Source organism: Phocoena sinus, chromosome 8, assembly GCF_008692025.1.
Source record: "Phocoena sinus isolate mPhoSin1 chromosome 8, mPhoSin1.pri, whole genome shotgun sequence".
Classification (NCBI taxonomy): domain Eukaryota; kingdom Metazoa; phylum Chordata; class Mammalia; order Artiodactyla; family Phocoenidae; genus Phocoena; species Phocoena sinus.
This window is the reverse complement of record NC_045770.1, coordinates 68,433,121-68,457,745: the sequence shown is the minus strand read 5'-3', so window position 1 is coordinate 68,457,745 and position 24,625 is coordinate 68,433,121. Positions and strand designations below refer to the sequence as shown.

The window sequence follows — 24,625 nt, the reverse complement described above, 5'->3', positions numbered from 1 at the left end:
TATACAAAACAGAAACAGACTCAAAGATGTAGAAAACAAACTTACGGTTACCAAAGGTAGGGGGCGGATAAACTCAGAGTATGTAATTAACAAACTACTATACATAAAATAGGTAAGCAACGAGGATTTACTGTATAAAACAGGGAACAATATTCAATATCTTGTAATAACCTATAATGGGAAATAATCTGAAAAATATATGTATATAACTGAATCACTTTACTGTATACCTGAAACTAACAGAATATTATAAGTCAACTACACTTCAATTAAAAAAGATAAAATAGAGTTGTTGAGAAATGAATACATTTTTGCAAAAACAAAAATTGAGTCTAGGGCTTCCCTGGTGGTGCAGTGGTTGAGAGTCCGCCTGCCGAGGCAGGGGACGCGGGTTTGTGCCCCGGTCCGGGAAGATCCCACATGCCGCAGAGCGGCTGGGCCCGTGAGCCATGGCCGCTGAGCCTGCGCGATCGGAGCCTGTGCTCCGCAACGGGAGAGGCCACAACAGTGAGAGGCCCGTGTATTGCAAAAGAAAAAAAAAAAAAAAAATTGAGTCTAACCTGGTGAAGAAAAAAGGAAGGTATACCCTGGGTTTAGCCAGTGCTTAACTACTCTGACTTCCTTTATGTCTGGTCTCCCAGTGCTGGACCTCTCCTCTTCTAATCAATATGGATTCTTGTCCCTCCCGCTCATTTCCACTCACCAGTAAACTGTGACCCTACACTACCCACTGGTCTGCAGTGGAGGGAACAGCCTGAGTTACTGACGGCAGGCATGCCTCAAACAGCTTTCTGAGAGTGAGCCATGCCTACCAGACCCACAGCGCTCCACTTGGCTCTCCCCCATTTCAGTCACGTGCTGGTTTCTGCTAAACAAGGGTAAGAGGAATTTAGAGCATACTGAGATCATTTTCTGGTTGGAGTACTGGAGGCCTTGCAAAGAAAATAAGATGTGGTTTGGGCTTCATTAGCTATAACTTAAGGCTTACTGTGTATCATAGGCTGTGCTGTAAAAATACTCCACATACATTATTTTTACTTTTTACAACAATCCGGCAAGGTTAGTATTATTTCCATCTTACAGACAAGGAAACTGAGGTTCAGGCAGGTTAAATGAGGTGCTCCAGTTTCCCACATCTGGTAAAGGTGGTAGAGTTGTATCCTGGTCGGTGACTCACACCTCAGGCTCTTCCCACTTCACTCTGCTGCCCCCCTGGCGGCTGCACGCCAAGATCCAGTGGTGGGATGGGCTGGGATAAGCAGGAAGAGGAGTGGCGCACACAGCATCACTGGTGATCTGAGCTGTTCAGTCCCTCGGGGCAGCTCTGTGAGCAGCCCTAACCCTTCACCGTCCCCCTTCCTTGTGCCCGCTTTCTGCCTTCCGACTTTCCTTTTCCCTTATCCTTCAGTGCCACATCTGAAGTGGGCACTGGAACATGCCCTCCTTAAATTAGCCCTGTTCTCACTCTTTTCTGTTGAGAAAATGGGCTTTAGAGATGTTAATCAAACTAAGAGGAAGTAGAATGGCATCTGTGTTTGAATTTCAGTTCTCTCAAACTCCGTAGCCCATCCGTTTTCTTCTCATCCTGCTGCTTCTGGTGAAGACTTTATAAATGCATGTATTAATAGAAAGCAAGCCCTCCTAAAACCTCCTGTTTGGGTTTATTTTATCATAATTTAAAAAACAATACAGGTTTTGTGGCTAGAAGTAATAATAGGAAAATACTGACTTAAAGTAGAGGGGAGCCAGAGAACCACAGAATTTTGTGTCTAGAATGTTTCATGACCTGGGTTCTGTGTGTCGCTTGGGGGAAAAGGGAGAGGTGAGCAGGATCTCAAGGAAGGTAAGAAAGGAACATGAAGTTGTTAGTCTTGGTTTTTCTTGTTTCTTATTTTTCATGGTACTTTTACTCCTTATTTATAGGCCAATAAAGGAATGAAAGATTTGAAATTTTATGAATTATATTAAATAGCAGGAATTCTGAAACATTCATGAGGATAAGATCTGAACTTAAATTGTAGTTCTCCTCCTTATTAGCTGTGTGACCTGGAAGAGGTAACATAATTCTGTGCCTCATTTAAAAAAAAAAAAATCTGTTAAGAGGGAAATATATATCTAAAGGACCATTGTGAAAATTAATTGGGAAAATTTTATATGTATCAGTTATCAGTCCCATAACAAATGCTCTATAAATGATGACTCCTGTTACTGTGATTGAGAATATTTCATTTTTAAAAAATGGGAGCAATGGAAGCAGGAATGGAGGATGCGTGTGAGTGTGCTTTAACTCCGAGAGTCAGGGTGAGTAGAGCAGAAGGAACATTGGCCAAAAGCCTGGAAACTTTGCTTTTAGCGCTGGATCTGCCAGTGATTTGCTCTTTAAACATGAGGCAAGTCACTCTACCTCTGACAAAAATCTCTGTCCTCATGGATCTTATAGTCTATTCGGGTTGGGGGAAGCATGGACAATAAAAGTGAAAAGATAAAGCATAAAGAGAGCTGCAAAATAGTCTGGCCAAGGAAAAAAATTCAAGTTTCTAGGTGAGTTAGTTGGTCTTGAGTAGAGTGAGGAGAAAGCTCAGGACTAAAAAGGATCCAGTATATTCTTCCCTTGATTTGACCCTTCCTGTAGTATTTAATGTACTACCACCAGATTTAAATTCTTTTCAATAATATATGCAAAAGTAGAGAGAAGAGTATAATATACACTCGTATACACATTACCCAGATTCAGTAGTTGTCAAGGTTTTCCCATACTGTTTAACCAGCTTCCTTCCTCTGCTCTCTCCCTTTCCCCTCTTCTTTTTGCACCCTATGTGTTTAGAGGACTCCTAAGAATCATGCTATGCTCAGAAATGCCCTGTCATTTGTTTACAGGTCCCCAGTGCCACCTTAGGTCTAATCTCCTGTCCTTTTTATATGCAAGGGTGGTGGACTTTAACCAGTGAGCTGGATTTACTGAGTTTCCCAGAATCTCCAGTAAATTACCCATCCCAAAGTGTAGACCTGGCACCGCTCTGTGGCAGTGCTTGGGAACTACACTTTCACCAACATCTCGGTGTCGGGAGAGAGTGACTTGTCACTCTGGCCCACTAAATGCAGAAGTTGCCTCAGCTTACTCTCTTTCCTCCCTGGGCTCCTCCTTAGCTTCCTTAAGGCAACTTCTTTGAATGGGAAGAGAACGAAGTGGCAATTCTCTTAAGCCAAGCGGAGCTCCTGTTTTGCAACCTAGTGGCATGTATGCAGGAATAACATTCCCAGCTATCACTATTCTGTTACTGAGAGCTTTGGACAACCCTACTCAGACCCGAGTTTATCAGGGAAAAGTCTCCCTGTCTGAATGGGAAACTTCCCTAATCTTAAACTTTTCTCCAATAAATCCTAACAACCTTAAAGAGACTTAGGTCCACATTTGCCCTTCTTACTACCTGGAAGGCATCCCGCTCATTGAAAGGAGGCATTCCATTTCTTTCTGGCTGAGATTCTTCTCCATGCATCCTTTCCTGTGTTTTCAAGAAAGCACATTACTTTCTCCACCCCCGACCCTCATTCCCCCTTTCAGTGGAATGAACTCTAGTCCACTGTGCTTTCCCGCCCTTGCCTGAGCCTCTACTGTCTTCCACAATGCAGTGCTGTGTTTTGTTTTGTTTTTCTTGCTTTCTGCTACAAAATATCCTTTCTGGGCTGTGGTTGGTAACTGTTTTCAGTTTCAGGAGAGAGGCTGTTTTCAGGCACATTGCTGGGGCTCTGTGTTCATAAGTGAATTGTACACATAGTTCCTATATGTGACTGCATAAATTTTGTTGCCCTCCGAACAAGCATGTTACTCGCATTTCATGCTGTTTCTGTTCTTTGGCCAATGCAATTAATACTCCCCATTCCCCTTGCCCCCAGTCACAGCACAATTGCTAGATGTGTGAAAAGCAGTGGGTTCTGTGAAAGTAAGGACCTTGTCCCTGTGATGCCCCATAAATAATTGTTGAACAAATGAATGAAACCAAGAGCAAGAGCAATCAGCAGAAGGGTTTCAGGTAGTGAAAAATAACACTTTGAATGGTGAACAACACACATCAAACTGGAGGGCTTTGTGAACTGTGTAAAGAAAGAGCTGGGGCTTCCCTGGTGGCGCAGTGGTTGAAAGTCCGCCTGCCGATGCAGGGGACGTGGGTTCGTGCCCCGGTCCGGGAAGATCCCACATGCCGCGGAGCGGCTGGGCCCGTGAGCCATGGCCGCTGAGCCTGCGCGTCCGGAGCCTGTGCTCCGCAACGGGAGAGGCCACCACAGTGAGAGGCCCGCGTACCGCAAAAAAAAAAAAAAAAAAAAAAAAAAAAGGGCTGGATCCTATAAGCAGTGGGGAACCATTTATGCATTTTATAGAGGTATAATTTGTATATGTACAAAAAAGTGCACACATCTTAAATGTACTGCTTGATGAGGTTTTTACATATGTATATACTTGTGTAATTACTGCTCAAACCCAAAAAATATTTCCAGAACTCCAGATGGGGAGCTTTATCTTGATACACAACATTTTGGATGCCAAGTTTGGTCTGTGGTATAACTAGGGTTGGAATTATAACAGCTGTTCCTGGTATTAGCACATCTTTTTACTTGAATAAAAATGTTAGTTCATACCATTTAATTACATGACAAAAACAATGCACTGACTAACATTTATTAATCATCAGCATGTCTTGGTGCTTTATATTCATTACTTCATTTTATCTGTTCCATGGGGTTTTGTTACTATCCTGTTTCACAGATGCTGAAGGTTAAAGAGGTAAAGTAACTTGCCTTAGGTTCTACAACTAGAAGGTAGCAGAGTTAGAATTAAATCCAGGACTGCCCATCATCAGAGACTGATTTCTTGTTGGTGATCTGCTGCCTCAAATATCTAGGGCCCAGGTTTAAGTAACAAAAATGTTATGTCTTTGTGGTAGGAGGTAATGATTATCTTTCTTACCTGCACACGATGGTTGCTGTTTTTAGGCACATTATAACCTGTGGCTTATTAGAATTTTGAGAGGGAAAGGGATCTTTGATTCTGTGACAGTCAGGCCTCAGAGTAATGTTCCTTAAGATGGATCTTTATGAGGGAGGATGATGCTCTGAGGATGGCTCTTTAAAATCTATATGTAGCAAGGCCTCTACGAATTTTGAAAATAGGACACAACAAAGATGAAATGTAGACCTAAATATCCAGAAATTCCAACAATTAATTTGTCTTAAAAATTAATGAGTGGAATAAATGCATGCCAGTGGTAGTGAAGTGGCAAAATTCTTATAACATTAAGATTGTATTTCAAGAGCTAAGACATCCAAAGAAAATATGAAACTTCCACAGTCACAGAAAGGAAAAACAGTTTATTTTAACTGCCCTCAAAGTTGCTCAAACCAACCGTCCTCTGTACGTGTTATTTTTTTAAATTTGGTATCACAATGCAAAAAAATCCATCACATTGCAAGAGTTCTAGCTATTATACATGACTTGGACATTTGGAAATATATATTTAATATTTGTCCATTGTGTTTTCAGACACAATGGGAGGGACATTTTGGCACGTTTAGGCATAACTTGGGAGTAGTCAATGAAACTTAGGTTTTACAAGATGGAAGCATGGCAAGAAGTGTCAGATTACTATGGAGAAACATGTTGCAGAAAACTAATCTTAAGATATAAATAGCATGCTTTATCCAGCTTGCTTGGTGAAAGACTGCTGTTTTGTGTTGTTTAAAATAGTGGATACAAAGAGTATTGTTATTGCCAGTTGTATTTACTTTTTGAAGAGGTGTGGGTGCCGGAAAGTCAGTTCAGGATTGTTTTGATATCTGTGTATTTTTAACTGGGGCTGGGGTGGTGATGGAGATGGCTTTCTACTCGAAGCTGCTCCTGTTGGTAAATGTTTCTGTTTTTAATAGACGTTGTTTAATAAATCATGCATTTAAATGAAGCCATCAAAAGGGAAATAGGATTATGGATACCGAATTCTGTAATTAAAGTTAATCCAAAAATATAAATAAAAAATAGAAAGTGTCATTCACAAATAAAATAAATATGTAGAGTCATGGTAGGGAGCAGATCAGTCTCCCTCCCCCCGCCAAACCAGGAGTTTCTTTGCTGTCCTGTTCAGAGTGTCTACTTCTGAGTAGCTTTCTGGTGTTTGTACAGCTCACCATGCAGGGGTTGTCACTTAAGAATGATGTGTTCCTGGAGCCAGCAGGTCCGGCTTCCAGGAGCCCTTGCCTGAAGAGTGACTGAACACCTTTGGTGCGTGTTCCTAGCATCAAGCTGCCTTCTTCCAAGTCATCCCTCAGATTTTAATGAGCGTAGTGGCAAAACAGGCTGTGAGGAAGTCAGTCGAGAGAGAGAGAGAGAGAGAGAGAGAGAGAGAGAGAGAGAGAGAGAGCGAGAGAGCGCGCGCGCGAAGGAGATACTCAGAACTGATGTCAGTGTCCTAGTTAGTGCCCTTTTGTATGAAGGGGGAAATAAGTTGTCTTTCAGATTCTTTTTAAAACCTTTAAAAAAAGATTGTGAAATGTAATATACAAACATTAAGTGGTTCGCTAAGACTCTTCCCTTCTTACTCTGCTACCTTAACTGCCCTCCTTCTGGTGATGATATCATAAGATAACAGTGGGGTGGCTTTGCTAACAGAAGAAGAAATAGAAGTTAAAATGAAAAACTAACAAAAATATTAGTGAAAGAATAAGTTTGAGATCCACAAAGATGAAAAAAAATGGTGAAATCATTTCCTTAGGATAATACACAAGGCAGCTGAAAGGGAACTCTAAGACAAGGTGTGCGAAAAGTGGAGAAAAGAAGATGAAGCATTGAATCAGGCAGACTTTGTGTTATCCTATTTGTTTCAAACTACTTTGTTCTAAGGACTGATGCCTGCCATCGGGTTGCAGATAGACCTGAATTATAGCTTACTGTGTTTTTCTAGTTTTTCTGGAATTAGAGATCTAGAGTCTTAGGTGTATATAAGTTATTATGAAAAAAAAAAAGATCTACTGCAGTAGATCTTTTACAGTCTTCTTGCATATTTCAGGTATGAAAATTCAGGGATATTTAGTACCCTTTCTCTACTTGAAACCTGCTCGGAATAGACTTCATTTAATGGGGAATTGACGTAGGATAAACCTTAATACAATGAAATTATTTTGATTAATTCTGGATAAAGTTACATTGGTACTTGGGCAGGTAAACATAAATTTTAAAATAAGGTTCTTTTTCTTACAGTCCTATTTTGTAACGGATTATGATCCAACCATTGAGGATTCCTACACAAAGCAGTGCGTGATAGATGACCGGGCAGCCCGGCTAGATAGTAAGTAATCTTCCTTTATTTGATGGTTCACGTATCATATTTTTAAAAGTAAGCTTTGATGTTTTGCTAGGTTAAATACTACAATTGAAATGTTAGATGATCTTGAATATAAGCCCATCTCTTTCATTAGTTTTGATTGATGAATCTGCATATTAGGCAATTTAAATATTCCTCAGTAAATGTTATGTAAAATAATTGGATTGAGCTTGTTCTGGTGAAATTGGTCATGTCACTGTAACTTGCTGAAGTTGTGTTTGTTGGGACATTTGGAAAAAACATGAGGTTTTGGCTCTTCCTACCTTTTGATGAAGGCTGAAATGGGTGAAGTAAATATAGAAAAGCTTCAACATTTGCTGACTTGCTTAGAGGCCTTAGCAAATAGTGTTTTGTGCTTGGCTAAACTTTCCACCTCTCCACAAAAGAAAGCCCTTTTCTTTTAACTTGTATGATTCTTTTATTCACAGAGATCAAGAAATACATTAGCACCTGTACATTCAGTATGGTATTTGGGGGGTGGGGTAGACCAGCATTTCTTTCTTGAATTTACAGGTATCTTTTTCAGTTCTTTTCATGGAGGAGGTAAACATCCAAGAGACTTCAGAGGTTATCTGACTGTCTGCCTAGGTGTATTTGATATTCTTAACCTTGTAATTGCTATGCTAATATAGTCTAAGTACAAAATCAACCTGCACTGATGAAGATAACTCTGAAACTGTCTGCCATTAGAATATATTTGTCTTTAGCATTGAATAAAGTACTAAAAGGAGAATGCCATTTTTTAAATTATACTAAGTATGGTGTGCTCCAGAGGACCCAGTTTAACTGGGCCTGCCCTTGTGAGGAAGCCATTTTTGTAAGATGAAAACACGAACATAATTACATTTCTTGTTTTTTCTTTAGTTCTGGATACAGCGGGACAAGAGGAGTTTGGAGCTATGAGAGAACAGTATATGAGAACTGGCGAGGGTTTCTTGTTGGTCTTTTCAGTCACAGATAGAGGCAGGTTTGTATCAATATTCAACTGTAGGTCTCCTGTTCATGTCTAGATCACTGTTTCATTGAATTTGCATTCTTATTTTTATAGAAAAAGGAAAAGTAGTAAAGTAGTAAATGGAGCATGGGACTCTGAATTCTGATAGTTGACCAAATTGATTAATTTGTTTTTGTGTTTTTAGTTTTGAAGAAATCTATAAGTTTCAAAGACAGATTCTCAGAGTAAAGGATCGTGATGAGTTTCCAATGATTTTAATTGGTAATAAAGCAGATCTGGATCATCAGAGACAGGTGAGAAGGAATTTTGCTATTGGGAAGCCAATTATTTGTAATCATGTAAGTGAACAGATATGTTTAATGAGAAAGTGCCATGATCAAAAACACTGTGCTGAGTGTGGCACACTGGATTTTATAGAGGTCCTATGATAGGTGACAAATAAAAAGGAAGTAGATTTGGGGACGTTACATTTTTACATAGTATACAGAACTTCAGTGGACTCTATAAGCCAGCAAGTATTTGCACCAGCTCCATTCACATGTTGTAATTTCTTAGGTAACACCCACAGCTCTAATTTAGTTAGATACTCCTAAACTTACCTGTAATTCAGTATTAATGCTAAATTACCTCATTTAGAGAATGACTTTGATTTAAATTACAGTATTTGGATTTTTCCTAAGTCCCATTAATGACTGAATTTTCCGTTAATTCTTCACATGGGCAGCTCTAACACCAGTAACCTGCAGGAAAATAATATTTTTAGTATTTAGTTGCAGGCTTGTTTATACTCACTTGTTCTTTACCCACTTATTTCACATACAATTTAAAAAATTTTTGGTAAATATTGGCCTCATCTTTCTGTGAGGGAGGGGAGCAAGTTCAGATATAAATTAATGGAGGCTCTGCATTATTTGGGGGTTCTTTTGGTGTCTTCATTTCTTTTAGGTCTTTAGTCTCTATCCCACATCTGGAATACAATTGTTTAAATACTTAATTTTTGCCAGTATTTAAGTTCTCTTGTTTCTATATAACCTTGTGTTAACAGATTTTTGTGTTAACAGATTTTGATCGAAAGTGCAAACATCAGGAAAAATTGGTTGATAAACAGCATTGAGGATAGCCTTCCATTTTGTAGTTAACTATTATTTAAAATATAATCTTTGATTTGTGTGCTCTATTTGTAAATTTTGTTGAAGGTATACCAAGTTTAAAGCATGAACTTAAGAGAATGATATTGTTCTAATGCTAAGGTTTAGAAATGTTTACCTGTTGTAGAATGAATTTTACTGTCAGACCTCTTTCAAATCTGAATTACTATAAACTTAAGGTGAAAACATTCAGTCTTCATTTCAAACCAGTATAAGCTGTTGGAAGTAATTTAGGATATGACATTGCTCACATCTTAAAACCTGGAGTAGACAGTCCCATCTTTTTTTTTTCTCATTTATATTTTATTTTGGGGGGACCATTTCCTTCAGTGTTTCTGAATCTAATTATGTTTATTAAATATTGCCCAGTAGAACCTTTTTACTGCTCTTCTCAGTCCTTTCTAGTACTAGAAACACTTTTAGATGTCGTTGGATCTGGGGAATAATGGCAAAGTAACTCTGCAGGGAGCAAGCAGTTCTTGCCCTATCTAATGCTAGATAGATATGTTTCCTGCTGTGATTTTTCTCAGACTTTTTTATGGTGGTAACTCCAGTAGAGGAATAAGTGGTAGGCCTGGGGTGAGGTGGGAGCCTTCTATAGTTTAGGCAAGATTAGGGAGAACAGAGGAAAGGGAGTATGTCCATCAGAACTAAACAAGCCTTGCTATGATTAGCTTGGGGGCAAGGGGTCTGTATGAGTTACTTTTAAGTCATTTATATATTGAAGATTGCCAGTATTTGGAGTGTGGTTTCCGTCTGTCTGCAGATATTAACATATTGTGGCCCTTTGGCTTTGTTTTTACCATAGATTTATAAATTTTTCTTCTAAGTTTTTTCTTTTTATAAAAGTAATAGATTTCAGAGTAAAATAAGAACAAGGTGGTAAAAGAAGCAATATAGGGGATGATAAGTTTAATATTTCCATCACCTTAAAGATAGGCAATTAGCTTGGAGTAAGTTCTTAATTTCTCTGCTTTAAAACATATACATAGACATTAAGTACTATGTACATGCTGAAAAGTTGAAATGTATATATATCCAAGGGAGAAAAGCAAATGGCTGAAAACTGACTGCTTAGTTTTCTGCTCGTTCCTATAGATTCTCCTCTCTGAAGGATAGGCACAAAGAAACATTTTATTCCTCCCATGCTTTGTCTTCTCTTTTCTAGGTTCCTTCACCCTGCACTCAGGCGTAAAAGCCATCATCATTACTCTTATGTGAGAGCCTTTAGTGCTGACTGGAAATCCTACTACATTTCTCTAGTCTATTCATTTCCCACTTGTTTGGATGATTATTACTTACTTTCTATTTTTAAATTAATAACACTTTCTTCCCCTTCCTCATCCTCAGCAGATTGATGATGAGTGGTATTTTCCTATTTCACTGAGATATTTTTACATGTTCCCACTTCCACATGCACTAACCTAAGGGCACGTATGCCCCATTAATTCTGCTTCCTCCCACTTGCATGGATAAACTTCACCTCCCTGACCAGCCTCTCTGATAGGCACTGAAGCCCATCCATTGCTCCTCGTGGGCATCACCCCAGCAATTGTTCCATCCAGGTGTTTCATTTCTCTCCTGCATGATTATTCCCATCAGCTTGCGACATGCTACAATGCTCTCACCTTTAAAACAAAAAGTAATAACCACGGCAAAAGCTAATCTCACATTCCTCCCCGAGAACCTCTTTTGCTGCTCCTCCTAGTAAGCAGAACTCCTTAGAAGCGTTATCTACACTCTACTTCCTTTCCTTTCTTTTTCCTGTTTGCACTGACTGCAGGCATGTAGCACCTGGTCAAGGTCACCACTTGCGCAGATGTAACATTTGACACAGTTGCCCACACTTTCCTTTTTGAAACACTTTGTTTACTTAGCTCTGGAACTCCATTCCCTATGCATCCTCCCCCCTCCCCTCTCCTTTTGTTGGTACTTCCTTGTCTTTCTCAGGTGTCTTAGGACTCAGGCACACTCTCTTCTGTGTACATTCTGTGTCCTGGATGTACAAAGACAAACATGCCTTACCCCTCCAAGCCTTGAGGGCCATACTCAGTGCAGTTGAAATTGAGATGCTGTACTAAAGGTTTTTACCTTTTAGAAGTCTCTTCAGAATTAAAGATGATGTTCTGTAATGCCTTGGCACCCTTACTTGCTCTACCAACTGATCCTGGACAGGCCACAGGCACCTCATAATAACTTCTTCCACTTGTTTGGACATGCTGACTCTTTGGTCATCTCTTTAGGTCAGTGACCAGTCTGGCTTGCTCTTAGTTGCTGATCAGCTTGTTCTTTTCTGCCTTTGTCTTAGGCTCTACCCTTTGGACTTTCTCTAGCTTCTAGCCCGTTTTCTCTTACATAGCAAATGCCAGTTCCCCATGTTCTTTGAATTTGTGGGTCAGCCCTGGGCATTCCTACTACTGCTCCTGAGATTCTGAACACATCAGGGACGGGAGATCAGCCAGAAGAGGCTTTGCCTATTTCCTTTTGACTTCTGTATCTCTGTGGACTTACTTCATCCACCCACCTATTCATCCAGTTTTTTATAGAGCACTTTCTAGGCACTTACGACAGAGCAGTAGAAAAAACAAGGTCACCGAAATAAAGAGAGATCTGTAGAATTTGAATGGCAGTGTTACCACATACCTGGGCCCTTAGAGATACATTGATCATTTTGTTTATTCTGTCAGAGGTATAGGAAGAAAATACGGGTAAATGATTTACTTGCCCTTGCTAAAATGTAAACGTAGGTAAATATGACAACATATTGATTCTGAAATTTCATACAGCAGCTGTGTGTGGGCTTGGACTGTGGACTTCATGATAGCTCTGATTTCAAGTTCCTTGTCCTTGACTCGGCCTCGTCTAGAAGTCAGTGGTTTTTTGCCTTTTTAAAAAAATTTGTTTTTGCTTTTCCCCCTTTTACCTCTCCTGGCTTGCCTCAGTTTCTCCCTTTCCTGTCCCCCTTGTTAGGTACTTAATTTCTACTGGCCACCATTAATTCAAGAAAGGAGCCCATTACACTTATAACAATAGATTATTTAAGTGTATTAATCCCCACTCCTCTTATCTGTCAGTACCTTGACCACAATGTGCCCTGCAGCCTCCCAGGAAAAAGAACCCCCTCCCCCCAACAATAGAGTAAGGGTCTTCTCTGGCCTTACCTGTTGGTGTGCCTTGTCTGCAACTGATTCACTTTGTTACGAAGCAGAAACTAACACACCATTGTAAAGCAATTATACTCCAATAAAGATGTTAAAAAAAAAAAAAAAGAAAAGATTTGTAAGCGCCATGACGGCTTCTCAGTTTTGACCACTTAGTTTTGTTCATGTTTTGTCCTTAGCACAGAGAACAAAGGTATGCACTCAGTATACAGTTGCTGAATGAATGAATCAAGGCATCAGTGAATCAAGATGTGGTATTAATATGATGCCTCTTTCTACATAATAGATATTTTTGAAAAACAAAACAAGTTTTGCTTCTGTAAACTTAGGTTATTCATTAACTCAACACATCCCTAAGTGACTATTGCAGATGTTGTACTCTATTCTTATTAAACTTAGTTTGTTTAATAAAGCTGCTCTCATCATTCCCATTTTGCTCTTCTCTATTTAGAAATAGGTAGTATTAGATAAACTCATGTTATTGTGGATTTTCACAGATATTCATTTGTGCCTTAGAACTGAGTCCCACTGGAGGTTCCAAAATGTAAATCTGAATTTCTTGCGTCAGGTTCACCTTTGTTTTTTAAAACAAAACATTTCTGGTAGCACTCAGACCTACTAAACCAGAATATCCAGGCTTAGGATTTGGTATCTTTGTAAAATTCTCTGGGTTGGGGAACCTCTGGGAAATCCTTGTTTGTGTAGCTTTCAATCTTTTGTTGATTTCTGGCTTCACAGTGTTTTGGCTTTGGTACATGTGGTGTTCTTTTTGTCATATTTTTTTCCTTTGGTGGTAGTGATGCTATCTATCTTCGTTAAAAGTGCTACACCAGTAAGCTCATAAGCAGCTTTATGTGTGGTTAGAGATTTCTTGACCAGAAATGTGTGTATGAACTTTGCTGACCTCGATTCCTGGAAGACTGATGTAAGACCGTGCTTTAAAAATAAATAAATGAAGCACATAGACAGTCTTAGCCGTGGGATTGTTTTATCATCTACACCATTAATTCTTCTCAATTGTATAAAGATAGGTCATTTGCTGTTTCCCTCTGGCCGAATTACATTATGTAGGTGGGATAGGGCAAGGTAGCTTTCTAAAGAATAATTGAGCAGAAATACAAGGAACAAAATTCTTAAGGACATATATTTCCCTCCCCCAATCAAATTATATTAGTAAAGTAAGTAATTGATTAAGACTGACATGTCGCAAAAATTTATTTTTACTTTTCTTCTTTTATATCTCTTTCCTTTCACTTCAAGATGTAATTTTACTTCAAGGAATTTTATGTCAACTTTTCTTAAAAAGAATTGTCCTTTCTAAATTGGTGGCTCTGTAAAGATTTATTTTCCTACTTGGCTTCCTTACTTATTGTTAATTGCTTGCTTGATTTGATTGATTGATATTTCAAACCATAGGCCTTATGGTACCTGTGCTGTTTTGAAGAGAGGCAGGATAGATTTTAAAGTTACATAAACTTGGGTATACTAATACTATGTAGAACCTGCCTGCTACTCTTTCGGAATACAACAGAGTATAAACTGTTACGAAGTAATTGTTAGATGTATATGCATTAATGTAATGGCCTAATGATATTGCATTGAAGGTGCTGAATTTTGAGAATATAAAATTAAATTAGGAGAACAAGCTACCTGAAAGGATTAGAGGGAATACCTTGAGCTAAAACAGGGCCCAGGAATATTCTAATCAGCCAGAGTGTCAAACCTGATAATTCCTGGGGTATCGAATAGTGCATTGAGAAGGGTTTTGTTCTAGTAGTGGGGCAAAATCAGCCTTAGATGTAATGCTGTTCTGGTACTGTACAATAGAAAGGATCATACTTTCCGAATAATTGCATCCCAGAAGAAAGCTCAGGAATATTTATAGGAATACAAATTATCCAGAACTCAATAGGTAAAAATCTACTAGCCACGCATCCACTCAAAACTTACCAAGCACGTAAAGCAGCAGGAAAATATGACCCATAATAAGGAGAAAAGACAGTGAATAGAAACAGATCCAGATATGACACAGATGATAGAGTTGGTGAGCAGAGAAATTAAAATGGTTATTATTACCATATACCATATGTTCAAGAAGCTAGAGAAAAGACTGAATATTGACTATGTTAAGTAGAGACATGGAAGATGTAAAAAGATCAAAATCAAACTTCTGGAAATTAAAACTACAATGTCTGAGATGAAAAATACACTGGATGGGATTAACAGCAGAAGTAACGGCTGAAAAATTTCTAAATTTGATGAAAGCTCAACAGACCCTGAGCACGAGAAATATGAAGTAAACTCTAAGGCACATTATAATGAAATTGCTTAAAAGCAGTGATAAAGAGAAAAAACTGAAAAGTAACCAGAGGGAGAGAAACATTGCATACAGAGGATCAAAGATAAGGATGACAGCAATCACACTGTTTCTCACAGGAGACGATGCAAAGAAGATAGTGGCACAGCATCTTCCAGGTACTGAGAGAAAAAACTCATCTGAAAATTTACTTCAAAAACAAAGTTGAGGGCCTCCCTGGTGGCGCAGTGGTTGAGAGTCCGCCTGCCGATGCAGGGGACACGGGTTCGTGCCCTGGTCTGGGAAGATCCCACATGCCGCGGAGCGGCTGGGCCCGTGAGCCATGGCCGCTGAGCTTGTGCGTCCGGAGCCTGTGCTCCGCAACGGGAGAGGCCACAGCAGTGAGAGGCCCTCGTACCACAAAAAAAACAAAAACAAAGGTGAAGTAAAGACTTCTCCGAGATAAACAAAAAGTGAAAGAATTTATTACCAGCAGACCTACATTAAAAGAAATGCAAAAAAGAAGGAAAACCATACCGAATGGAAATCTGGATCTATACAAAGAAATGAAGAACACCTTTACCCATTTATGTGGGTAAATATAAATTACTTTTATTGTTATTTAAATCTCCTGAAAACATAACTGGATGTTTAAAGCAAAAATAATAACAATGTATTCTAAAGTAATAGGTAACAGTAATAAAAAGAGCAGGAGGGAGAAACATACTGTTGTTATAAGGTTCTTAAACTATACGTGGATTGACACAGTATCATTTGAATTAGACAGTGATGAGTGAAACATGTATATTATAAACTCTAAAGCAATTATAAAAATAACATAATAGGTACATAGTTTATTAGCCAACAAAGAAGACCAAATGGACTCATAAAAACAATGCAGTTAACCGAAAAGAAGGCAACTTTTTTTTTTTTTTTTTTTTTTTTTTGCAGTACGCGGGCCTCTCACTGTTGTGGCCTCTCCCGTTGCGGAGCACAGGCTCCGGACGCGCAGGCTCAGCGGCCATGGCTCACAGGCCCAGCCGCTCTGCGGCATGTGGGATCTTCCCAGACCGGGGCACGAACCTGTGTCCCTTGCATCGGCAGGCGGACCCTCAACCACTGCGCCACCAGGGAAGCCCAGAAGGCAACTTTTGATAAGTAGAACAAAGAATAAATGGGATGGTTAGGAAACAAATTTCAAGATGACTCAACTATAGCAATAATCACATTAAACTTAAATAGTGTGAACACCTCAATTAAAAGGCAGACATTGTCAGATTGGATAAAAAGCAAGACCCTACAAGAAATCTACTTTCAACGTAAAGATACAAATAGGTGAAAAGTACAAAGGACGGGATAAGGTATACCATGCTAATACTAATGAAAGAAAAGTTGAAGTGGCAATATAAATATCAGACTAAGTAGATTTCGGAGCAAATATTATTACTAGGAATAAAGAGGATCATTTCATAATGATAAAGAGATTAATTCATCAAGAGAACTTAACAATCCTAAACATTCATGTAATGAATAACAGCTTCAAAATTCTTAAAGCAAAAATGGGAAGAACAGTTACAGTCAGAAGTTTCAGCACCTCTCTCAATAACTGAGCAAGTAGAAAGAAAATCAGTAAGGATACAGATGGTTTGAAGAACACTGTTGGGCAACTTATCCTAACTGGCGTTTAGTAAACACTCCACTGAACAACAGCAGAATATACATCTTTTGAAATGAGAATGGGTCATAGAACAAGTCTCAATACAGTTAAGGGGATTCTAGTCAGATGATGTATGTTCTTTGACCACAGTGGAATTAAATTGGAAATAACAAAGATATCTAGGAGATCTCCAAGTATGAGGAAATTAAGATACTTTTAATTTACCCTCAGTACAAAGAAAACACAGGACATTACAAAGTATTATGAGCTGAATGATAACTAAAACAGCATATCAAAATTTGTGGGGTGCTATTAAAGAAGTACCTATAGAGAAATTTATAGCATTAAATATTTGTATTAGGAAAAGAAAAAAGGTTTCAATTCAGTGACTAGCTTCTACCTTAAGAACTGTAAGAAAAAGAAAGAGCAAATTAAAACCATAGTAATCAGAAGAAGTAAAATAATAAAGATAAGAATGGAAACCAATGAAATTGAAAATAGGAAAAACATAGAGAAGTAAATAAAAACCAAAAAGGGAGAGATAACCATCATTTCAAATCATAGTAGATATTTAAAAGATAATAAGGAAATACTATAAACAACTTTATGCCAATAAATTCAGCAGGTTAGATGAAATAGACCTATTCCTTGAAAGGCACAAACTCAAGAAAAAAATAGATAAGCTGAGTAGTACTATATGTATAAGATAAACCCAATTTATTATAAAAACCTTTCCTCAAAACTCCAGGCCCAGATGGATTCACTGGGCCAATTTTACTAAACTGATTTTGCTGAAACTATTCCAGAAAATTGAAGAGGAGAGAATTCTTTCCAACTCATTATATGAAGCCAGTATTACTCTGATACCAAATCAGACAAAGATATAAGAAAACTACAGTTCAATATTTCTCATAAACATAGATGTAAAAATTTTTTTTGATGTAAAATTTTTTAATTAAAATTTTAGTAAATAGAATTCAATATATGAAAAGAACAATGCATTATCACTCAAGTGGCGTTAATTCCAGGAATGCCATGTTGATTTAACAGGCGAAAGTGAATCAGTATAATTTATCATATTAACAGACTTTAAAAAGGAAAAATCATATGATCTCAACAGATGCAGAAGAAAAAAATTTGACAAAATCCAGCATCGGTTCCTGATAAAAATTCTTTATAAATGGAATAGTGAGGAACTTTATTAACCTGATAAAGGGCATCTGTAATAAAACCCTACAACCAACAGCTTACTTAATGGTGAAAGACCAAATGCTTTCTCCCTAAGATCAGAAACAAGTCAGAAGTACCACCTCACCACTGCTGTCTTGGAGCTTCCAGGCAGTGAGGTAAGGCCAGAAAATGAATGGAAAAACATCCACATCAGAAAGGAAGCAACAAAACTGTCTTTATTAGCAAATGACATGATTGCTTATGTAGAAAAGCCTATGGAATTTACAAAAACAAAACAAAACAAACCCACCTAGATAAGTGAGTTTAGCATAGTTCCAGGTTCTAAGATAAAGATACAAAAGTTATGATTCTGTTTTGCAGAGAAAAATGTATATCATTGAAAAAAGATGAGAAGAATATGGTTCTGTATGGATGATAAGTTCCTAAATTTTCTTTTTTTTTCCTTTTTGCCCATCTGTAATTTTCTAACCTTGTATAAGTGTTTACTTTTGTGGTAATGACAGCAGTGAAAGTCACTTTTTCAGAAATATGAATTTTCAGGTCCACTACATAAATATAGTTTAATAGTTGTAGGTAATTATCACTATTCCAACCCTCTACATTTAAGATATATATAGGGCATTTACTATATAGGGCTAATATTCAATTAGCCTTTTCTTACTCTGGCCTACCATTTATATGTCATCAGCAATGCCACCCTTCCCTGCCTACCTTCCTTCATTTCTCCATGTAAGGAAGGCATTGTGAGGGCTTGTGGTTCTATTCATTATTTTTTTCCCACATATTTATTGAGAGTCTTCCAAGTACCAGGTACTGGGGAATGCAGACGTGAAGAAGACCCCGTGGCTTCTTGAGGCCTGCCCTGCTCTCCAGCCTCATCTCTTGCCATTTTCTCTCTTAGCTTATTGTATTCCAGCCACTCTAGGCTTCTTTCAGTTTCTGGAACTTGGAGTGCCCTCATGCCTGCTGTTTCCATTGTCAGGGATACTTCTTCACCCTGACCCAACTCCATACACTTTACCCAAATATCACTTCCTCAGGGAAGCCTTCCCTGACCTGCTCAGCAGGGTTATACACTCCCATAGCACCTTGTACTTCCCAGAATTTATCACTGTTGTATTTAGTACTTTTTGAGTAATCACTAGACTGACATCTTGCTTCTGTCATGTTCTGAGTTTTTCTGCGGAGGTGGGCTTCCGCACTATGAGTTAAGCTACTAAGTGTTCTGGTTCGTCTTAAGGCAAACCAGCTTGGTCTCTGGCTGGATTAACAGTGCAGCGTGTGGCCAAGCAGTAGATGGAGCAGATCTAATCGTTAATACTGTACCTCAAACACACCTCTTGAAATTTCAGGTAACGCAGGAAGAAGGACAGCAGTTAGCACGACAACTTAAGGTAACATACATGGAGGCGTCAGCAAAGATTAGGATGAATGTAGATCAAGCTTTCCATGAACTTGTCCGGGTTATAAGGTAAGCAAAACACATCCCAGAAGTTTGTTTTAGTTTATTGAATTTGATGGGTAGTCACATTATGCTTTTTAAAAAAATTAAGAAAAAAAATTACCATTAAATGTTTTTCGTAAGAAAGAGGAAATTGCATGTAGGAGTGATTCTTTTCTGGGAATCATTTTTGACATGGTATGTTAAAATTTTTAATTACGTACATAATTCTGGTTACTTCCTACATAAAAAGCCTAATTTTATTATATTGAAGTAGAGCACACATAGAGATTTTGAAAAGAATTGGTGCACCTTCCAAAGGTGGCGGTGGTGTGAAGATAGTGACGACAGCAGCTAACACTTGAGTGGTAGGTAGCCTCTGCCAGATCCTGTGCTAACTGCTTCACGTGCATTACTACATTTAATCCCCACCACAACCCAATAATGCCCCTACTCTCTGATGAGAAAACAGATACAGAGAGGTGAAATAATTTGAACATATTAAATGGCAGAGCTGGGACTTAAATCCAGGTCTCTGATTCCAGAGCCTGTGCTCTTAGCTTTGCTTCCTACCCACTCCTCCCAGGCCACGAGGAAGCCAGGCAGTAGGGATTCAGCAGTCCCACAGCATATGAAGTATGATATCCAGACTTCATAGAGGTTTTCTGTTCGCTGGCCTAGGAGGCCTCTGTGGTTCAGAAAGTATTACTGGGTTCCAAGAAGCTGGAGGCGGTGAGTGAGGTTGGCTGGAGTTGGTGTGTGTGAGAAAGAGTGAGTTGCTTTAGCAGGTGGGGTTTTGTGAGATTATTTTGGGTCTTGGTGGCTTGGCCTCTGTTTCATCCTCTGTTCTTAGTTCTGCTGGTTTCCCTGCTAGTTAGTTTGACAGGTATATGGAGTTAGTTCCTGTTAGTTGTACGTCTAAGGTGAATTGACATTTTGAGCTATGGGCTTCTACTTGTACTTTTTCTTAGCCCGTTACTAGGGCATTCTCTTTGTGGGGTGGAAAAGAAGATTGCTTTTTTTTTTTTTTTTTTTTTTTTTTTGGTAGTTTGTTAAAAATGCAAATTCGGTTATTTTTTAATGAATACAGAGTTTCAGTTTTGCAAGATGAAAAGATTTGGGAGGTGGATAGTAGTGCACAACATTGTAAATATACGTAAAGCACTGAACTGTGCACTTAACAATGGTTAAGATGGTAAATTTTATGTGTATTTTACCTGCTCCCCCACCCCGAAACCAATGCCTTTTTTTTTTTTTGGCCATGTTGGGTCTTCGTTGCTGCATGCGGGCTTTCTCTAGTTGCGGCGAGCGGGGGCTACTCTTCCTTGTGGTGGGCATGCTTCTCATTGCGGTGGCTTATCTTGTTGCAGAGCACGGGCTCTAGGCACACGGGCTTTAGTAGTTGTGGCACGTGGGCCCTAGAGTGCGTGGGCTCGGTAGTTGCGGCATGTGGGCTCTAGAGCACAGGTTCAGTAGTTGTGGCGCACAGGCTTAGTTGCTACATGACATGTGGGATCTTCCCAGACCAGGGATTGAACCCGTGTCCCCTGCATTGGCGGGCGGATTCTTAACCATTGCGCCACCAGGAAGTCCCACCAGTGCTTTTTAAAAATAATTTTTATTGCTTTTTTGAAATATTTAATCCTTGGTTTTGATCCTCAGAATTGATCCACATCCATCAGTCAGTCAGGAGTGAGGAGGGGGTACATGAGACTTTTTTGTGCCAGAGACTGTTAGACATTTGAACATAACAAACTCTTCTTTAATCCTCATAGCAACTGTGAAAGGTAGGGTTTTATTATCCCTCCTAAAAAAACACCCCTCAGAGAGGTCAACTAACTTGTTTAATACAGACTTGTAGTTACGAAGTGGCAAAACCAGGATAGGAATGGCATACCTCATAAGGGCAGGTACTCTAGTGATGGATGTTCATTCCTAAGGATACCTTAGAGTCATGGAATTTCAAACTGGGAAGGGAATTTAGAGGTTGTTGAATTCAGCATCTCACCTAATTGAATACTCACTCATAAATGAAACTCAGACAGCTTTGCTTATGCTCATGTTGAAGCATTTGTACCTCCCTGCCCCCAAAGATTGGCTTTGACTCCCTAGTTGAAATTTAACATTGAAAAGCATATGCACATAAACCAGACTCATCCAACAATAACCTGCATTTATAATGTATTACCAAAAAGTCAATTATCTATAGGTTTTTCTATCTTACAGGAAATTTCAAGAGCAGGAATGTCCTCCTTCACCAGAACCAACACGGAAAGAAAAAGACAAGAAAGGCTGCCACTGTGTCATTTTCTAAGAATCCCTTGAATTTTAGCTACCAACTGCCAGGAAAAGCCCTCATCTTCTCCTTCTCTCCTTACAGTTTACATCATGTTGGTACCTTTCTAGCCTTAGATAAATGATCACCGTGGTAGCCTTAGACCAAGAAGCTGGCTAATCCTTCCCATGAAGCTGATCCAATGGTCAGTCAAGACAGATTTAAAGGAAACACTAAGGCTGCCTCAAAGATTATCTGATTCCTTTAAAATGGATATCTATATACACAGACACATTCTTTTTTTAAGGGCTTACTTTTAATAGGGATGGATCAGTTTTGGAACCTAAGCTGTTTGCCAAGCTGAAGTCATAGGTTGTGAAATAACTTTTAACTTCTGGAATCATATTGCCTACTGTTACTCTAAATAGAAACATAGGGAGTTTTAAAAAAATGTGAATTTTTGCCTATCTCTAAAAATTTTGATGTCAACTTTAGTTAACCTTAAATACACTGAATTGAATCCACAAAAGTGAGACATCTCAGACCTTTACTGATGCTATAGCCTTTTGTTTTCCAGTGGCCAAAATACCAAAATGCCTACTGTATTTATAGGTTAAAAACTGCGTGTAAAGCCTTTACTATTATTCCTAAAGATAATATTCTGTGTGGCCAAATATTTGGACTCATTCTGGACTTAGGCATTTTAGTGTTCTTGGTTTTTTAATTTAACTCTTTTCACAGCCATGTTGAGAGTAAAAATAAATAATTTCTGTCTGTCTTCCTTTTCAAGTATTTCTGGATAAGGGATTCAAAAAAACTAAAACTGTTTTTGTTTGTAATATAAAATATGGAATTGATCTTTCCAGGGTCAGAGATGATTAATGTTTTGCTATATACTTTTATACATTATTTTCTTATCAAACTAGTTAACAAGTATTTTTATATGTTTGTAAGCAAATATGCTTTCACAGCATACCTTGTGTATATGTAAAGATAAGTATTTAATTCTCACTTCACTTTTAGCTGACAAAGGAAAAAAAGTGAAAACTACAGAAACTGTGGTAGAACCTTACATGCTGTTCTGGTCCTGGTTGTACCCACCTTTGGCCAGTCACATAGCTACTCAAGAAACCTTCCCAATAGAGTACAACAGGATGAGAATCTGAAATCACTTCCGATATCCCCTACTAGATATTGACTGCTATATCAAGTAGTAAATGGTAAAACTTTTAATTGACAATTAGTATAACTGTGGGTGACTTCTGATTTTGTTTTTAATTCTGTGGATTGTGTTTAAACAATTCAAAAGTATGTTCCTGATTTTGAGATACTAAGTGGTATTGCACAGTTGTCACTTTATTGAATGTGTACAACAGTTCCATGAAGATTATAAAGCATACCCTTGTATAGCTTCAGGTGCTAGAATTAAAATTGATCTGTTATCACAAGATGATGCTTGATGACTTGTTATTTTGGTGGTTTATTGAAGGAATGAGTGTTGGAGGAAACTTATTTTCATAGCTCTATGCCTTTTCCTGAGGATTTGAATCTAAGATCAATACTGGTTATTTAGTAGGTGAACTTGAAGTGAAATGGCTTGGTGTTTTTAGTGATTTCCTGAATGTTTTCTTAAGTCATTGATTCTTTAACCTTTTCTGTGAAGTGCTCCTGACAGAGATTTCTCACTGTAGAGGGGAGAGGAGGGTGAATGCATACACATATACTCTCTCTGGGTATGATGCCTAAAACAGCTGAAGCAAAGCACACAAATTTATTTGAATGTTAATTAAAATTACTGCCCAGGAAGATACCACATTTATCCCCTGGCTTTTGGTGCTACAGCACTATCTTGTATCCTTGTTAGTACTTTCGGTTGGGGAAGTTTTTTTTATTTATCGTTGGTAACTTCAGATAATAAGAGATAGTCTATACAACATTCATATTTAGTGGGAAACCTTTTATTTTGTTCTGAGTAGATGATTTATAACAAAGCAGCCTAAAAGTTAAATTTTGTTATCTCAGTTTACTTTTTTTCTCTCTGTGCTTTACTTTGGATAATTTTTATTCCTACATCTTCAAGTTCCCCAATGTTTTCTTCTGCAGTTATTCAGTCTGCTGTTAATCCCATCCAATGAATTTTTCATTTCAGACCTGACGTTTTTTCCTCCTGTAGAAGTCCTGTTTTTTAAAAAATATATCTTCTGTTTCTTTCCTCATTATGTTCATGTATTTCTCTTATCCAGCCCCTCTCAATTGAGTTCCCAGAGAATTGGGTCTAATGCCTTATCTGTTGTATGTAGTGAATTAACTTCTGTGCATCTGGAATGGTTCTAGCTGTGTACCATCCTTGGGAGAATTGAGAAAATAATCCCTCAAATAACTTTTTGTACTGCTTAATTCTCTCGCAGAACCCTGGTTGAGAAAGGCTGCTTTGAATATTTGAACATGGTTACAAAAGCTGTTTAACATCCTTGTCTGCTGATCATGTCTATAAGTTTTGGATCTATTTCTATTGACTGATTTTTCTCTAGTTATGGTCTCATTTTCCTGCTCCTTCACATGTCTAGTAAGTTTTTATTGATATTAGATGCTGGACATTGTGTATTTTATGTTGTTGGGTGCCTAGATTTTGTTGCCTTCATCTAAAGATTCTTGGGCTTTGTTCTGTTAGTCAGTTAATTTATTTGTAGTTGTTTGATCCTTTCAAGGCTTGTTTTTTAAGCTTCATGCAGACTCAAGTAGCTTTTTTCCCAAGATAGTTTAGCTCCACTACTAAGGTGTGGCCTTTTTGGGGTCTCTACTGAATGCCCTGTGTAATCACTGAGGACTCCAGTTTGGCTCATGGGAACTCAGACAATTCCCAGCCCCATATGAGCTCTGGGGAACCATTCTATTCGCAGCTCCTGTGTCATTCTTTCCCTAGCCTCCTGGAGTTTCACCCTATACATGCATATGTTAATATTTAGCAAAGCCTCGTTGACCCTCTGCATATTTTTGGAGCTCTTTCTCTGTTTGGCTCTCTCCCCTCCAGAACTTTGTCCTGCAGCTTTCAGCTGCTTCAAACTCCCTGATCTCCAGTGTCTGTCTTTTTAGCTCAGGGAAACATTTGTGACCTGCTTGGAATCCCCTATCCC

The 24,625-nt window shown here is 38.5% G+C and overlaps 1 protein-coding gene across 2 annotated transcripts in view; it reads left to right on the top strand.

The window, feature by feature from the left end:
* RRAS2 (RAS related 2) overlaps positions 1 to 22,631 on the top strand; it is a 71,505-nt gene extending 48,874 nt beyond the window's left edge. For both annotated transcript variants that reach the window (XM_032640345.1, XM_032640344.1), the window contains exons 2-6: positions 7,244 to 7,331; positions 8,232 to 8,334; positions 8,507 to 8,615; positions 19,128 to 19,246; positions 21,443 to 22,631. In XM_032640345.1, coding sequence (XP_032496236.1) covers positions 7,244 to 7,331; positions 8,232 to 8,334; positions 8,507 to 8,615; positions 19,128 to 19,246; positions 21,443 to 21,530 — 507 coding nt within the window. In that variant the 3' untranslated portion in view covers positions 21,531 to 22,631. The remainder of the gene's footprint in view (positions 1 to 7,243; positions 7,332 to 8,231; positions 8,335 to 8,506; positions 8,616 to 19,127; positions 19,247 to 21,442) is intronic.
* Positions 22,632 to 24,625: the final 1,994 nt, after the last annotated feature.